Source organism: Sinohyriopsis cumingii, chromosome 14 (assembly GCF_028554795.1).
Source record: "Sinohyriopsis cumingii isolate HCF-2022 chromosome 14, ASM2855479v2, whole genome shotgun sequence".
Lineage (NCBI taxonomy): Eukaryota > Metazoa > Mollusca > Bivalvia > Unionida > Unionidae > Sinohyriopsis > Sinohyriopsis cumingii.
The window spans coordinates 46,809,587-46,828,413 of NC_142974.1; the positions used below are offsets into that span (position 1 = coordinate 46,809,587).

The following is an 18,827-nucleotide window of genomic DNA, read 5'->3' on the forward strand; positions in this document are numbered from 1 at the left end:
GTGTAAACCATTTAAGCTCAATCTAATGGTGAGTAAAATTTTAGAAGCTATTTTACTGTTTAAAAATTACATCAGTATTCACAGTACACCATTCTGACTTTCACTTTAAATTTTTAAATATTTCTTCATTATGCATCCTTGTTGAATGAGAAAATTCCACATTTGTGAGAATTTTTATATCCTTCACCGAGATCCTTCAGTGATGCACATAAGGGCTGTATTGATGTTAAAACTTCATTCTGTGGGCAAACATTTAGCACAGAATTGATAGTTTTGTGTTGTTTTTTATTTACTCAGAAGCATTAGTAGTGCAGAAGCCCTTGTAGTCTGCTATCTTGACTTGGGGAAGAATACAATTATCATGTGACAAAATTAGAGCATTGTGACCTACATTTTACCAATGATTCATTATCATTTTGTCAGGGCTTTAATTGCATCTGCATCTCATCTATAGGATTAAAAGCAGGATATGTGTATATATCATGCTCCAGAGCGTTCTAGTTTCTCCTTTCCTTTTGTTCTTCTCTGTAACATCATTTAGGTCTGCTTTGTGATTTTTCTAAGCTTGAGTTCTAACTTCAGGTTCTATACATTTTCTTTATATAATCATAAACATGCATGTTAGTGCATCCTTGAGTGGGAGACATGATAGATTGGTTGGTAGAACATTAGACTTATAACCTAAGGGTCATGGTTCCAGCACCTAACCAGGCCAACCTGCATTGGCTGCCTTAGTTTTATTGAGAAAGGCACAATACAATTAATGTGCTAGAAGTGCTGTTAAAAAGCAACCTGCATCTTGAAACACCCATGTGTCATCTATAGTTGTCAAACCTGATGAATGCATCTACATGTGTTGAGGTGATCTAGTGACAATTTTGCATGTTCCAGTTATATATTGTATATCCTGTTTGGATCATGCACCAGGTAAACAGTACAGCATAGTATTACATGGATTTATTGCTGGCTTCTTTCATCATATGCAATCTCACAATAAAGGGGTCAGTATACAAGATGGAAGGATACTGAGATGTAAATGAAAAATAACAATAGCTTACATAAACTACATATGTTTTATTATCACAGTATGCCATAACATAATGTTAAGTTCTTCCAGCTGAAAAATCCAGGTAACAACTATATCTTGGAATTCAACATTTCTGTTTGCATGTAGATATCGTGATATTTCACAGAATGACAGTGTAATTTTTTTTTTAAATCCATACTTATAGATAAATAACTTAAGTACACTGAGTAAAACATTTTTCACAAGAAATCTGTGATAAATATTTTCAAATATTTACTTTAAATCTGCGCATGGTAAATGTGAGAAGATTGGGCCTCTATGGAGACCAAAATGAAGATAAATTTATAGGTTTCAATCACACATACCGGTAATTACAATGTATACAGAAATCAAAACTTCTTAATAAGTATAAAATAGTTGAAGTTTTGCAGTTAGAAAGGCTTAGATCTCAACTCACAACTTTATTTATTCCAACTTTTTATTTTTTTGCAAATTTTGCAGAAATCAGAACAAAGAAATTTGCCTCTACATTGAAGACACAAAATCTCGGTATAAAAAAGAAAAGTTTTTTCTAGATTGAGGGAAAATTTATATTTTTCACCTTTTATGTTCATATACATGTTTATTTTCTGTCTGTGCTCTTACAACTTTAATGACTCTTGTTGTATCCTTAGAAGATATTAAATTTTCATGCAGCATTGGTGAATCTAAAACTCTGGTATTTTCCTCTTGAATCTTTGCAAGAGAAATTAATCTGCTTCAGTTATGTAAATGTCCATTTATAATTCAGAAGTTAAAAGAAATTAATATTATTTTTTACACACAAATTAATATGTTCACATTTACATGATATTTACAAGCAATTTCAAAGTCTCTTAGTATGTGCTTGTATATTGGTTCTACATCTAATCCATGTAGGGAAACAATTCAAGAACTCTCCATAAATTTCCTGAAATCTTCTAAGTTAATTTTGCCCTCAGGATCGGCTGTGCATTGTGCAACAAGCTGAAAAGAGAAATTGAAATTTCAATATAACACTTTAGGTCATTTACAAAATTGCACGTACACCGCGCATACCTTGAAAACATTTGACTGACATCTGAGCTGCATTTTTGTTATTACTTTTAGACAACCATTGTTTCAACATTATAAGAACCCTATCAAAATAACTTGTTGGTTTCTGATTAAAACATGAAATTTACAGCAGCCACTCACTATAAGCCCCTCCATTATAACACGATTAACAAAATTAAACTGGGACTTTCTTTTCCATGCCACCTCAAATCTGGAAAAATGTTGATGATTACGGTTCCACTCTATAGTTTTGTATTGTGCACTAGGTTGAATTTCTCAAGAAATAGAGAATCCTGACATTTGACCAATGGAATCAAATGTTATATTTGAAGTGGAATCCAGGAATGAATTTGTTTTATTTTGGCATTTACTATAAACTAGATAATGCTGGCATCTAGCTCTGTATCAATACTAGAGGGATTGACTGCAAAACAATGCAATCTGATTAATTATCCAGTTAAAAAGCAATGTTTTGTATCAAAGTTTTGAGAAGTAATTAAAAAGTTAAGCTGTTCAGATTTTAATAAACTTTTGTTTAGTAAAAGGCATATTTAGAAACTATATCTCTCTATGAATAAATGTAAAAATTTGTCAGAATGGAAATAGGACAAATTTTAAATATATTTGCTACTTTACAAGCTGGATTTAAATGGGTGCTGAATAATTTCAACTTTAAAATAAAATAAAACCATCATAGAAAATTTTATTCTGGAAAGAGAGAGATGAAAAAATTCCTCTTGTTTGGCTGTTTTTTCTCTCCATAAAGATAGAACCTCAGGCAAACAACAGATGTATTAGACAATGACCTTTTGACAGTTTTTACCATAAAGATAGAACCTCGGGCAAACAACAGATGTATTAGACAATGACCTTTTGACAGTTTTTACCATAAAGATTGAACCTCAGGCAAACAAAAGATGTATGAGGAAGTGACCTTTTGTGAGAAGCATAGAGCAAAACCTAAGTAAAATGACACTATTAGTTGTTATGTGCTCACCATGTTGATAACATCATCGTCACAAGGCAGTTGAAGTCGTCTGCATAGATCTTTCATGTTAAAGGCGTCAATGTACCCAGTTCGATCTTTGTCTAGCCGCAGGAACATCTCATCTACTCGGGTCTTATCTGTGATTGCAATCTTCTTCAGCTGTGCCCGTACTTGACTGACAAGAACTTCCAAATCTCCCTCTCTGCAAAACAGAACATTATTAAATCTAAATTAAGTGATTACCTCTTTTTGCAAATGTTTTAATAATAAATAACAGTTCAAAATGAAGAATGAAATTTTTAATAATGGGAAAGCCAGCCTAATAATTTTTCCAAACACTTCAGGATAGGCTCAAGTTCTTCAGAAAAAGATATCTATAGTAAATATTTGCCAAAATTTTGTAAACTTGGGGCTGGGTTTATTATTAATTATAGAATTATCAGGTAAATAAGATAATGGTTTTGAAGTGAAGATCGGTCATATCTTCCAGTTTGCAGACAGTGTTCATGTGATAGGTTTTTGAAGGTTTTGAAAGAAATATGTTCTAGACATTTACTCCAAATCATGCCATTAATTCTTCATCTCTACTAAGCATGGGTCAATGAGCCACTTTTTCATTTTACATAAATGTGGGACAAAGTCTGATGGCTAGTAACAAAATTAATCTTTCTAACAGACTAAGTGGTTCATAGTTAATAAATGGAGTACAAATATGTGTGCCTATTACAGAACGTCCTCACTATAAAGCCATTCATTATAACTGTCATAAGGCAAGTATGGTCATGGAACCATTAGGATTGTTTCGGTCAAATGCATTGGGATCTCAGGCAGGTACTTCCAACACAGTATTCATAAATGCAATTAATCTTATTTCATTACTTTCATAAGAACCTTATAAGGTGGTCTCACTTTAAGATGGTATAATTTATGGCTCCCATGACATCCTTTTAATGAAGGAGTACTATGTCGTCTATAGTTATGGAAAAACTTTATCTTGTATCCAAAAATTATACAATATATGGCTGTTTCTATCGAGGTATCTGATTAAGAATTGACTGGGAAAAAGTTACCTTCTATATTCTGTTAAGTTTTCTATACATCAGTTACAAGTCTTTTCATGTTTTGTTATATGTTTGCACATCAAGTATAGAAAATTAAGATTTTGGTAATCAAGTGACTAAATACTCTGAATTTCAGCCAACAACATTTTATTCCATGACTTTAACATTTAAATTATTCAATGATATTACAAGTGGATAAAACTGATAATATGAAATGGATTTATGTATCATTTCATGGATATCATTTTATAAATAGAGGGTCTTACATGAGTTCTCAAGTCCAAAGAAATTTATAAAATGAGGCACATTTTAAAACTTTGTTCAAGCTTGTTGAGTAAAAGACTTAAATTATTGAACAAATTTCATAAATTAGACTTGAAATTACTACAAATGTAATATACTTTGTTTATAATTTAACACAAAATACTTATTTTATTTAAATAAAATATAGAGTAGTGTACTGAAAATATATCAGGATGCCTTGGTAATATACACCTTTACTTTACTTGACATCGTGTCTTTTGTTGCTATTAAAGGTGTTATCATAGAAAGATTCTGAAGCGGATAAATTAGCCTCAATAACAACTGTCATGTGATCAAAGACAGTAGTCACGTGATCAATTTTAAAAGTTTATTCTGCTTACAATCTTCGGACTTTGACTGGTCCACCCTTGATCATTTCTTTCTCATATCTCGTCTCACCCAGCTTCTGCCTCAGGGTCTCAATAGTGCTTGCTGTAAATAAAAAAATGCAAAAACTATTAGGCAAATCAGGATGATGCTGTTGATTCTTCTTATGATTTTTTTTTGAGGGGAGGGGCCAGGATATTGATACAGTACCATGCTCACTATACACATATTCAGTCCTGAGTTCCAGCATGTACAAAAGCATTTGGTTGCCCATTGAAGTGTTGGTGGTTTCTTTCTATTGTGTCAAGGATGATGTCCACTCTTTAATCCTTTTGTTTTCTTTAGGCTATTAATTTCCTTTCATTTATTTCCATGTACCAAATAAACTCAATTATAAGTCTAACTGAAAACTACACAGACCGTGAACTGCCAACTCATAATGTGTCATCAGACCTAGGTCCTGTTGTTCATTCTGCAGGCTGTTCCATGTTATAAATTGTTTAACACAGCTGCAAATGTAGGAAGAAAAGGGCCAATTTTTTCATGGTCAAAATTCAGATGTATAAATTTACCATTTTCTTTGGATATCAACATCTACTGCTCCATTTTCTTTTCAAAACATTTCTGGTATTTGAAAATATTGCCAGTTGGTGGGATGAATTACAGAAAATACTATGAAAATTATCAATATTTGTACTTCGAATTTGTTCCTCATTTTACATTCTGGCATTTCCTTACTGGTTACATATATATATATATATATATGCGTGTAGTTTATTTCTTATAACGTGGGTATAAAAAAGTATTTGCTGTTTTGATTTGCAAATCTTATGTTAGCATCCTAAAATCTCCATACTAGTTTATTAGTTGATGTGGACACCTTAAAATTCCATCTTTATTTTCATACTACCAGGGTTGTTAGTTTATATATTCCTTAAAGAACCAAAAGAATCTCAATTTCATTTAGCAAACGTATTTGATTTTCCCTTGACTGTATCCTCTTAAATAATCAGAAAGTTACATTCAGGGAATGATTGACATTAATTAAGTATTTACATTGCTTTCCTTAAGATAAAGTTAATTACAGTATTGTATTACCTATGTAATTTTTGTTATAAAAAATCAGACTGACACTGCATATTCATTTCAATGATGCATATTCATTATTTTAGCATTCTTCATTCAATTTAGAGCCATTTGTGTATCATAACAGATAAATAAGCTGTCAAGTTACTGGTACATGTACTCCATCATTATACATGTATTTGGTACTCAGAAATGGGGTATATACCCTAAGCCATGCTTTTGATTAATGAGATAATGCAAAAGCTGTCATTACCTTGATTATCTGTGATTGAAAAACACATCTTTTATTTCAGATAATGCTTCAGTAACTGCATCTAGAAGTTAATTCATTCTATAGAGAAAAAGCACAGCCTTATAAGTAAGAACTGTACAAAATCTATGAACCTAAATATCCCCCACTTAGGAAACTGGTCAACCTGAACACAAAGTAAGAGAAATTACTTAAAACACATTGTATCAATGAATTATATCAGTTGCCTGCTAATGAAGTTGTTTCTGTTCTGTACAACTCCAATTCTTATTGGTATTTATTAACATACGCTTCACTTTTCTTTCATTCAGTATCATGTCAATGTTCCTGTACCATAGCTGAATATTTTAAAATTTCATCTGCACTGGACTGAAGCTCATTAATAGAGGGACCAGAAGAACACAATATGCTATCATCAGCAAAATAAATAGATTTTTCATCAAATGGAAGATCATTCAAGAAAAAAAGGAAAAGAAACCTGCCAAAGACTAATCCCTGTGGGACATTTTCTTTCACAGGTGCTGGGTTACACTTCTCATTACTTATACATACATTCTGTCACTGAGATGATAATCTAACCATTTTAAGCTTTTTCATATAAATATAGAAATCATAATATTTTGACAATAAATGTGATCTATAAAATCAAATTCTTTTTAAGGTACATGATAAAAATCTTCTTTTATCAATTTCAAGTTTCTGTTTTTTTTTCAAGAGAGCTGTCTGACCAGACAGAAAATGTCATAAAAGCCTGCTTGTTCCCAAAGTAGAAGATTATTATCACTACGATAAGAGTAAATCATCACAGGAACTTGTTTTTTCAACAATTCTCACTTGTGAAAAAAACATAATTTTTTATCTGATTCATGACATTAAGTTTGTCTTTTGAAAAGCTTGCAGTACTGTAGCCTGAACAAAATTGGTCACTGGTTCTTTTCTATCAAAATTATAAATACAAGAGTTATCAATGACAATTCAAAACTGTATCTAGATTCTACACCAATCTCATTATAGTATAAACGACGATAAGAAAAAGAGAGACAGGATACAACTATAACAAGACAGAGGAGACCAAAGATAAAAATCAATCCCAGGAACACCATGTGCTATGAATTAATATGATAATTTATACAAATCACCTTATCTATCTGATGTCAGGCCCACACCATAATTTTATATAATGTTGGCATATATTTGCTGAAGATATATTTTTTTCTGATATTAAACTCCCTCATAATTTTTGGCAAATTAATTACTGCATATACTTGCATACAAGTCAGGTTAAACTGTATGCCAGCAACACATATATTGATTAGATCTAACAAAATGTAGTGACCTAGATCTGCCAGTGCATATTAAAAATAATGGCAGATCTTGGTCTGTGCAGTTTGAAGCTGAATCAAACTTACATTGGAGTGTGCATGTGTGTGTGTGTGTGTGTGTGTGTGTATATATATATATATATATATATATATATATATATATATATATATATATATATATATATATATATATATTTCTTACCTGGAATCTGATCTTTATGTGCCTCCATGTACTTGAGGACGTATTCATCTGCATTCAGGATGATGAACCTGTGCCGGAACACTTCAATTACTGCACCAATATACAAATCCTGTGGACCATAGTATACTGGTTGATCAGGTGGAGAACCAGGTTTAGCCACTCTGGTCCTCTCTAGGAATTTTCCACCAATAATGCCAGAATTTCTGACGGGTGGCTCATAGATCGTCATCATATCATCAGCAAGACGATAAGAAATGATGAATCTGCGGCCCTTGTCTTCTGGTCGAACAGTATCCTAATGAAGTAAAGATAACAAAGTGTTACAGCTGTTAATATTTATTCTTGTATTGTTCCCATTTCGTAAAAGACATTTTGAAGAATAAGAAAGAGAATCGGTTGCCACATCCTTTTCAGTATATACTTCATATAACCTATTTGTAACTTTAAATAACTCAAGAATTTATTTAGTTTTGTACAGGTATGTACATGACTGAGTTGTTCTACCTTTCAGTGATAAAGTATTGCATTTTATAAAATAGGATAGTTAAGTTGTATTTACCATGGTAGCTTCAAATCGCAGAACTTTGTGGTCGTTTTCCAACATTTTAATGAAATCTTTCTTTGGTGGCTGAGGTACAAGGGACAAACATGATTGTAAGGAATCTTCCATTGATCCAAACTGGTTGTATGGGGGAATTTCCTGAAAAATAAAAAATACAATGAAAATTCTTTCCAAAATTAGCAAATTTGTTATGAATGCAATGCTGACAAAAATCAAATATTAAGGAAAATGTCAGTATTTTGGTCATTAAGATTTCTCTTCAAATCTGTTAAATGTAACTAAATTCCTATAATCACAAGCATCTGCTCACCCAGAAAAATGAAAATCTGTTTTATAAAATCATCAAAGCTTTTAGGGATCAGTTAGGCTGTACATACTTAATGATAGACTGGTAAATATATTACACAATTATCTTAGCATGTACTCCTAGAGACACCAAATCACATGGGTTAGGATGTACATAATTAGTAATAACCTCTGTAAGTATCACACAATTATCTTAACCTGTAGTCCTTGATAAACTAGTCAAGAAAAAGTTTGGCTGCACATAATTACTAACAGCCTGTGTAATTATCATACAATTATCTTAATCTTCAGTCCTATATAAACCAATTAGAATTAGAGAACACATAATTACTGACAGCCTGTGTAAATATCACACAATTATCTTAATAATATTCTGTCCTAGATACACCAATTAGAATTAGAGAACACATAATTACTGACAGCCTGTGCAAATATCACACAATTATCTTAATCTTCAGTCCTATATAAACCAATTAGAATTAGAGAACACATAATTACTGACAGCCTGTGTAAATATCACACAATTATCTTAACAATATTCTGTCCTAGATACACCAATTAGAATTAGTTAGGGAACACATAATTGCTGACAGCTTGTGTAAATATCACACAATTATCTTAATAATATTCTGTCCTAGATCCACCAATTAGAATGAGTTAGAGAACACATAATTGCTGACAGCCTGTGTAAATATCACATAATTATCTTAATAATATTCTGTCCTAGATCCACCAATTAGGATGAGTTAGGGAACACATAATTGCTGACAGCCTGTGTAAATATCACACAATTATCTTAAGATGTAGTCCTAAATACACTTATTAAGGATAAATGTGGCTGGGCATAATTACTGATAGACTGTGCAAATAACACAATAATCTTAATCTGCAGTCAAAGATACACTAAGTAATGAAAAAAGTCAGACTTATTAACTGACTGTTAGGAGCTTAATTTGGTATGCAATGTCAGTTCCTAAATCAAACAACTAACTAAATCCTACTTACCATCTTGGGAAGATCCTTCAGTTTGCCTTTGACAGGAACAGTGCTGAATTCTGTGATACCAAAGTTATGATAGAAGAAGGATTTGGTGAAGTTATCACAATCATAAATCAGGAAACGTCGCCCATATATGATCACGCATTCACCCACTTTAAAGTCTTTTGGTGTGAAGTATTCTTTGATCTCATGGTCTGACAGTTCCATGACCACACCTGGGAAGGATGATTCCACATTGCTACGATCCTTTGGCACTTTGTGCCTGCCAATAAGAACTGGGAATGGATCACGGCCATCATTGGGAGTGTGAACTTCTCGTATCTCCAATGTGTCATCCACCAAGTAATACTGAAATTGAAAATAAAGACAACATGAATTTTTAGGAGTTTTGTGCCATCTGCAAGAATTATTAAAAATGTAATTTTATTATCAAGCACATCTAAGCAGAAATGTGAACACTTTCACATCTGTGTGCACAACAATCCTTATGTCTGTCTAAACATTAGATGAAGTGCAATGTTACAGATTTTTCTTTATGTTTATTTCAGTACTACTTCATTCAAATCTTTCATTTCCGAAATATAGCTAAATTGGGGCAGCCTTGACATGCAGGAACATAACTAGATTAGTTAATTTTCAACTGCTATATCCCCTGTTCCTTATCATTTCGAATGTATAGTGAAGCCTACATCTTTAAGGACATTATATTTGAAAAATTATCCCATCCCTGATAAGTTTGTGTTTTTATTGGTCAGAGTTTGTCACCTGACCTTGACTACATCAAAGTAACTTAAGACTCAGTTTAAATGCAAGTCTAAATCCAGTAATTTAATTGGCTGACATTTCTTTTGAGAAATAATTGACTATTCAAATGTCTGAATTATATATATATATATATATGCACTGAACTGTGAATGGAATTGAACCCCCTTCTGCATAATGTTTAGGTAGATCTGGGACTATCTTGTTCACTGTTTAATGTTACACATGGGTAGATAAATTAATCAATAAGCTATGTGTGGAGAAGATTGTGAATATTTACGTGTATAACAAATGGTCTCATCTCTCCAAACATGGCATCCCTGTCATCCCATACACAGAAAAATCTCAGAACTTTCCTGTCCATCTCCAAGAACTGCTTCTGCTTATCAAATGAAGATGGTGTGTTATATGTTCTCAGGGCTGCAGCCTCCTTGCGCTTCTCAGCATAGGGATCCTTTGGCAGTTGTTCTGGGGGATTAATGATGATTCCTTCACTCTCCAAGAAATTCTGTGAGTTATAACATTATTATGATTATTATTATTATTATTATTATTATTAATGTTGTTGTTGTTGTTATTGTTATTACTCCTTAATACAAATTTTCTATGATCAATCCTAATGAATAGGGGCTAGCAAGCATGTTGTAGAATGAACTGTATTAGTTTCACAATAAATAAAGCCAGATATAGAGAGAATCTATCAATTGGCTTAGGAAATAGTGTAAGCAAAACCTTAACACAGCTTTTATTTTTGACTTTGATCTTGAGGCAAAAGGGCTGAGCAAGCATATCACCAACTTAATTATCTTAGCTTCATATTAATGCATCCAAAGACAAAGAAAATCCATCAAGATGTTTTGGAAATACAAGCAAATACTACCTAATACAAAATGTAACCAAATATTTAATGCAAATTATCTATGACTGGGACATTGATCCCAATGTGAAAGAGAAGAGTCAGAAGAATAAACTGTACTATCTTCATAATAATTGCTACCAAGAATATCTCATTGGATTTAGTACATTATGCAAATAAAATGTTTGAAATAAAACATAAACAAATTTTTTGAAAACAACAATTTTGCCACCTCTGCTGTTCAAAAAGTGACTGCTTGTAATGCTTCCAATGAATATCAGCTCAAACAAAATCTGCATTATGTAGAAAAATCCATATCAGCAGTCAGAATGTCATGAAATTACCTTTGTGAACTTGTCACAGCTGATGATGTGGAAAACTTTGCCATAGAAGGTAACATTGACACCCATGTTTATATCTTTCCAGTGCCAATGGTCTCCCTGGTCATTTTTGGGAAGTCTCTGCCTTTTGATCAGCTTTCCTGAAGATAAAGTTCTTATAAATTATCTTTTATGGTGAATCAATCCTAAACTAATAATCTTTAAGTATTGTGGTGCAAACCCATCACAGATGACTACCCCAAGAGCATGCCTCAGTCATGTCCCATCAACAACAGTTAAATGAAATTTAAATTTCTTGTCTAGATTATGCATAATTTTTATTATTATTTTACTTTATCATTTCACTGTGCTAGAAAGCTTTAACTGAGAAAAGCCTCATCACAATAATTATATCATTAGTACTTCAAATCTAATTGTTGGGCACATTCCAAAATCTTTATCTTTTTTAAGTTTAAATTTTTTTTAAAAACTTTTGTCAAATAATCTTATTAAATTGTGTATACCTTATTATTCTGCTTGACTTTTGATTTTGATCACCACATTTGAGGTTTGGGCTTGAGTCTGCCTTATATAGGGGAAAATTTACAAATTGTTCTAAAATATAAGAAATTGTTTTACAAAGCAATTTTCAAAAATATTCTTTTTATTACCCTATGGTCTGCTTAAAATTCAATGCTAATAGGATGATATTCTTGACATTTTATAAGTATCAATTCTCCTTCAGAATAAAAAAGGGGTGGGGAGACCACAAAATAGAAGACTTTGAATGTGTCCTCCTTAATGTGAAGCATTTTATGTTGTAATATTATCCACCTGTCTGGCCATATGTGTGTCCATCCACCTGTTTCCTCTTTTGTTTGTGCAGAATAACTCAAGACTCAAGCTTTCTACCATCTATTGATACTAATGAGAGTAACTTGCATTTAGACTTGGAATAAACCAACTGATTTGGGGCTTGAAAGTTCACAAAGGTCAATGTCACAGGGACCGAAGTAAGAAGACTGTTTCCACATAATAACTTAACTTGTGTACCAGATACTTTAAAAGATTTTAAATTGCTTGCATTCTAGGTATATAAAAAAAGAAATATACTGATTGTATAGCCAGAAGGTCAAAGGTCAAATTGACTCTTAAAAAGACAAATGGTTATGCAAAGTTCATGAGCTCTTTCTAATCTACTTTAACCAAACTTTTGGCTGGCTTTCTTAAAGACAAGGAAGAAACTATTCAATCTGGGGTCAAAATGTCCAATGCTAAGATCACTGGAACTGAAGAAAGAAAAGTACAATCACAAAATTACATCGGTTCTGTACCATTTGCCTTAACTAAGCATTGTTGATGGCTTTCGTTTGAGTCAGAAAAGACACCTATTGACTTTGGGATTTAAAGACTGAATGTCAAGGTCAGAGAACTTAAGAAAGAAAATTTCCCAAAATTAACTTATAGCATGTGCTACAAACCATAATTAATCTTTGTGAATAACATAAACTTTACAATTTTGTGGTCAATAGGTCAAAAGTCAAGGTTACCAAGACCAAAAGAAGAAAAATGGTTTCCATAAAATAATTCAAGTTTACTGTCTTTTAGCATCACCACATTTTGTGGATGGCCTACATTTAAGACAAGAAAGACTACTACTTATTTCAGGGTAGAATTGTGGTCAAGTATCCAACCAATGAGAGAGTGGTGTGCTTAAGAGCTGGAGTATAATTTTGTGAGACCACCATATGACTTATATACCACTTAATGAAATCGCATCCATAGCCATATTCACTGTACTATAGGAACTGTTTTATTATGAAGAACCATATGGTGAGAGAGTGTCATAATAAATTAATTTGAAAGTAAATTTATGTTCAATAGCAACCAAGGATATATTAACTTGGATAAAAACAAATAGCATTAATTCATCCTCCATTAAGTAAAAGTTGTTTATTTTGATTATCTTATATTTTAATTACTTGTTTTCTTATAATTTCCTTATCATTTCATAAATCAGAGCAAGCTCTGTTTAATCAAGAAACACAGTGCCATTCCAGTATTATTAAAATTCTCATTTTCAACAACTACCACATATACTAGCTTATAAGTCATGTCCAACTGCTGATTGCCAGACCTAAGCTGCCATCACATTATGCACTGGTAGGTCTGGGTTTGTGTAGTTTGTTAAAAGTAATCGTAATACAAACAATGCAGACTCTGATTTGCTGGCACATTATGCAATAGCTGATCAGGGCCTATGTTGTCTGTAGTTAGACTTGATTTATAAGTGAGTAAATATGGTGTGGGTATCATTAGCTTTCTTGATCATTGTTTTTCTTCTCTGTTTTCCTTACCTTGAGGCATCCCAGAATTCTCTACATGAGGCTCAATGACAGCAATGCTATCATCCTCAAGGTAGTAATAGATATCCACTGGTCGTACTCGGAAGTATTCATTCTGTGACTCGTGAACTGTCTGCTTGAAGTAAGCATTGAAACGCAGCACCTAAAGTCAAAGTTTACAACTCACATTATGTTTTATGTCATCTTAAAACAAAAACAAAAATCTTATCAAAGGAGATCAAGAAATTAGAAATGTTAGTGAAGCATTCTATTGTAAAAAGCAATATATTAGATCTCATAGGAGATCATCTCTGTTTCATTTTTGCTTCTGAACTAGTCTTTGAGGAACACAAGTTACCAACCACACTTAGCTAGAAAAGGTGAGGAGATCAACATTTTTTACACATCATTTTTAATTGGATCTAAAAGCTTACGCCTTTCTTTGAATGTGGCAGAAACTTAATTTTATAGAGTTTTATAAATAGATGTAGTTTTGCCATTTAGATTTATCCAAACTAAATGAATTTGGAAATAGCACATTTCACAATACTAATGTCTTCTTCCAGTGCTAAACTGAAACTTTATTACAAATTCTATCAGGAACAGAAGTCTTATGTGAATCTGAATTTTGATCCTGTACCATAAAAAAAGGAGAGGTTTTGAAAATTGCACTTTATCCCAAAGCATTTTGTATGTTTACATTTTTCTTTTTAAAAAAAATTGTACCTGCTTGAAAAATGTATGAAAAATATGTGCTAATTGTTATTGTTGTTGGAGTTAAGATCATGTAAAATTCATTTGATGTTGTCCTAGTGTACATGACTCAATCTTACTAATCCAATACAGGTTCATATAAGCTATAATTATTTAAAGCAAACAAAACCAACATGAAAACTCTGTGACCTGTTTCACTTGATTGCTTCTACAGACTGAATTATAATTTTTTTAAAAACTGTTATACTATAATTAAAACTGAAATGCAAGGCATGGCTGAAGCTTGATACCAGAACAAGTTGAGAGCTCTGGGCTAAAATAAAAATAGCTTTATTTTAAGTTTCCCAAATGTCCCTGTTTTTCCCTGTCATCTTTAAAGATAGTTTTGTCACCAAAAAAAATAATCCTGAATTGTTTTCATGTAGTAATGGGTCAAGATTTCATTTCATTTGTAGGTAACAAGATTAGACTTCATGCCGACTAAGATGCTATTTCTCCCAATGTTTGTATGTGCCTACTGGACACATACTAGAATATGCACAATTCAAAAATGACTATCATTGCACACTGTTTGCAAATCATTGTTAGCCTCAAATCTATAGCAATTAAACTGTGCAGCAAATTTACATCAATCAAATGTACACATTAGACAAATAATTACATAGAGAGAGTGTAATATCTATCATATACCATTGTGTTGTTGTTAGGTAATACTATACATGTTTCTCCAAGGAATGAAATTAGGTTAAAATATGCAACTGTGGTTCACTTGTTGTAAATAGTATATTTAAAAAAAAGAGCAAAATATTTTTTTCTGACAGACTGACCCAAATTTCTTTTGATATCAAATGTACTGGTACATTTTTATGCCTTATCACTGGGATCTTGGGTAACATTTCAAAACACACAAATGAGAAATTAACAAATTCAGATAATTTTCAATGGTAGTGTATTAAGAGCAAAAGGTGCAGCCACACCATAAGTATAAAAATATAACTGACACTTATATTTCAAATGGATATTGCAGCAGTTAAAAGTGTGCCTCAGAGGCAGTATCTATCGTTAGTCTCCAGAATAATGATTACAACTTGCATTTCAAAGAAATGAGATTACAAACTATAAAATATAAAAGAAAACAAACGAATGAGATCTCATTCAAACATTTAAATCTTAACTAGGAATGATACAAATTAAAACCAAAAATAGTTTTTGCTATGTCACTAACAACAATTTGAGGATACAACTTCTAGGTTCATCAGAGATCATTAAATAAAACTAATTTAAGGTTGAACTGAGTATTTTCAGTCCTAAGAAATTTCCCTGCATATGACTTAAAGTGTATTATCAATGGGGATGTTAACATGTTAATTTTTTTGTTTTAACTACAGTGTATTACCTTATGAGAACATGACTGTATTGTGCTCTTATTTATACACTTAGCTAAGTTACTTGAGTGAAGCAAGGATAAAAATGAAATAAAGCTCTAAGGCCTTTGTAAGACTAAGACTTGCCAGTGACATGAGGTTTCAAACTAAACATGATGTAAACTAAAAAATGTATTTCAATGAACTCATGAGAATGTACAGTTTACAATTTACAGTAGAATTTTAACTGATTAAACTTAATATCCACCATGATTATAATTATACCTTTTTATCCCAGGCTACATGAGCTGGGACAAAGTCCTCAGGTGGTGCTTGCTTTGCTTGGCCATAAGTCAGAGTGGGGTTGTAGTTGGCAAGTTCATCCAGTTCTTGTTCAGAAAGTTGATTGTGGATGAGGGGCTCACCACCTATACCAACCATTGGCAGGGATGGTATTGCATAGCCATTCTTGTAGTTGAGGGAATGGCTTCTGTGATATTTTGATCTCTGAAATGATGAATCAATTCAAGAATATATATATAAATTATTAGGGCTGATGAACACTCTCTGAATAATATCACATATATGACTGTGTGCATGGTTGTGAAATTTTTATGCTGATCTGGTATAACATATTTTTCAGAAATATTTCTGTATTCTTAAATTAAAAAGATTCAGTTTCTTGTTTAAAAACCAGACATATATGTATAGGAGAACCCAAATCATTCATGTTACTCTACAAGACAGTGATTAATACTGTGCATGTCCCAGGCTCAGAATACGCCAGTATCCACTGGCACCATGGCCAGTCACTCTCTATCTGAGTAACAAGAGTATTATTTATTTCCCCCAGAACTGTTTGTCTTGGAATCTTAACCTGATTTGGCATATTTCAAGCAGGAGCTATGTAGACTTATTTACAAGATCCAAATTTTAATAATTATTACTATTACAACTGCTATTATTTAAAGTCCCCAAACTACCTTTTCACTCTATCTTTTTATGCTCAGTTCTCTTTTCTCTTCTTTTTTATTGTTGTTTTAGTTGGGGGGGGGGGGCATAGTCTTAAACACTTGGCTGAAAAGTAATACTGGTAGTAATGTTTTTGTTTCTTTGCTCTACTGAACAGAAGTAAATTCCTCCATAATTAGGAAAACCATTACCATCTTACTGAATTACAGATCACAATCAATGTGGACATGTACATGCCTTTATTAATCATGAATAAAATATATATCTATATTGGTTCTAAAATGTAATACTAAATATTGTTTCAAGAAAGTCTGTTCAATCCTGATCATCAAGTGATTAAATCTTAATTGCCATCTCAAAACTTCCAGATGAAAATTATTGACTACTATGAACTTTTACAATAGCATCTGGTTACCATAAAGTCATAAAGGTCATGTATGTACATTTAGTCATCTTAAATATAGATTCTTGTTTTAAAATTTAATACTAATTTTATTCAAACAAAGTCTATTCAATCCTGATTATTGAATGCTCTGCACTTTAACTGTCAACAAGAAACTTCCAAACAAAAATTATTGATCACTATGGACTTTTACAATGGTGGCCAGCCATTTAAATGGATCAAGGAAAGAGCACATCGAGTCTAATCATCACAGTAAAGGGTAGTATGAATTTGTTTGTCAACATGCATTGTGTTAATTGTGACATAATACCATGAAACATTAAATCCGGATTGTACCATATTACACCTTTAGGTTGATCTCATCCAAAAATGTCCATGTACTTTAACACTGACTTTGTCTTATGTCAGATTGTGTAAGTAATGACCTCCCAAAGGAATATGGATGTATGAGGATCCAAATAAAGTGAATAATTGCTATTTAAAGGTGTGTAGAATCAAATTATATTTGAAAAAATGACACCCATTACTTAAAGAATTGGTGGTGAATGCATACATGACCAGTATGACTCTTACTATACACTGAATCAGAAAGAGATGGCTTTGGGTCTAATCATTATCACTACAGAGTAACGTAATTAATTTTCTTCCAATATATTGTGCTGTCATTTTCATTGTGAAACCATTGCGCACAACATTTAATGAGCTTTACCTTATGGTTGGCCTCATCTCTAAATATCCACATACTTTAACACTGATTACATATATTTTCTAGGATGGATATATAATAATAATAATAATAATGAGGACTTTGTATAGCGCCTAATCTTTAGAAGCTCTAAGCACTTTACAACATTAGACAACACCTATAAGATAAGAAACATAATAATATTATTACAAAAACAAATAACACGAAATTAGAAAACCAATTTTAAAAAATAAAAAACACGCTGAGAATATTTCAGATTATATAACCATATTTAAAAGAATATTACTTGACTAGCAAGTGAAATACATGTAAACTGAATAATGACCATTTAAAGGTATCTTTAATGGAATTCTCAAAAATGGAAATAGCTGGGACAATATGCCTGCACAACATGTATGACTGGTACTTTATTTATGTGCACATCGACTATGAACATACACAAAATATGGGTTATGGGAGGCTAAGACAAAAAGGCACTATAGTTCACATATTTACATGATTCAACGTTTATCAGGTATATAAGAGTTGAATTAAGTAGGTTAGCAATTAGCCACGATGCTTTTATGATAAATTATGTTTGTAAGTGAGCAAGAGTTTTGAGCTCCACGGCATGGATCACAACTCCAATGCAGACACTTCACCACCGTAGTGTTTTCCTGCAAAAATCTTTATACAAGAGCTGAAAATGGAGCAGAAGTATTACTCTTACCGTTGGGTCGGTGAAATTATTCCCTGGTAGGAAAGGTAAACCTTCCATTCTCTAATTCTGACAAAATTTTTCACCTCTTCCGTTTATCTTAACGTCTCCCCAACAAACCCAGCATTTACACTGACGTTGCTTGGGCCGTTGCTAGGTTGATCAAGGTCTCGTGATATTA

The 18,827-nt window shown here is 32.2% G+C and overlaps 1 protein-coding gene across 1 annotated transcript; it reads right to left on the reverse strand.

Annotated features, from left to right (window-relative positions):
* Positions 1–1,054: 1,054 nt before the first annotated feature.
* LOC149783704 (EF-hand domain-containing protein 1-like) lies at positions 1,055–18,804 on the reverse strand. Its single transcript, XM_089931944.1, has 11 exons — positions 18,659–18,804; positions 16,154–16,375; positions 13,803–13,953; positions 11,470–11,606; positions 10,550–10,777; positions 9,514–9,855; positions 8,200–8,340; positions 7,641–7,935; positions 4,795–4,885; positions 3,099–3,291; positions 1,055–2,032 (listed from the first exon to the last, which is right to left on the reverse strand). Exons 1-11 carry the CDS (start codon positions 18,704–18,706, stop codon positions 1,955–1,957), a joined length of 1,926 nt encoding a protein of 641 aa, XP_089788070.1. The 5' UTR covers positions 18,707–18,804; the 3' UTR covers positions 1,055–1,954.
* Positions 18,805–18,827: the final 23 nt, after the last annotated feature.

Bases quoted from the DNA above. Each gene is read 5' to 3' on its own strand.
- LOC149783704 (XM_089931944.1), bottom strand. From the start codon at position 18,706: ATGGAAGGTTTACCTTTCCTACCAGGGAATAATTTCACCGACCCAACG. The intron at 7,936-8,199 runs GTAAATACAACT...TTACTTCATTAG, and splicing joins TGCGATTTGAAGCTACCATG to GATACTGTTCGACCAGAAGA. The intron at 4,886-7,640 runs GTAAGAAATATA...TTTTATTTACAG, and splicing joins ACATAAAGATCAGATTCCAG to CAAGCACTATTGAGACCCTG.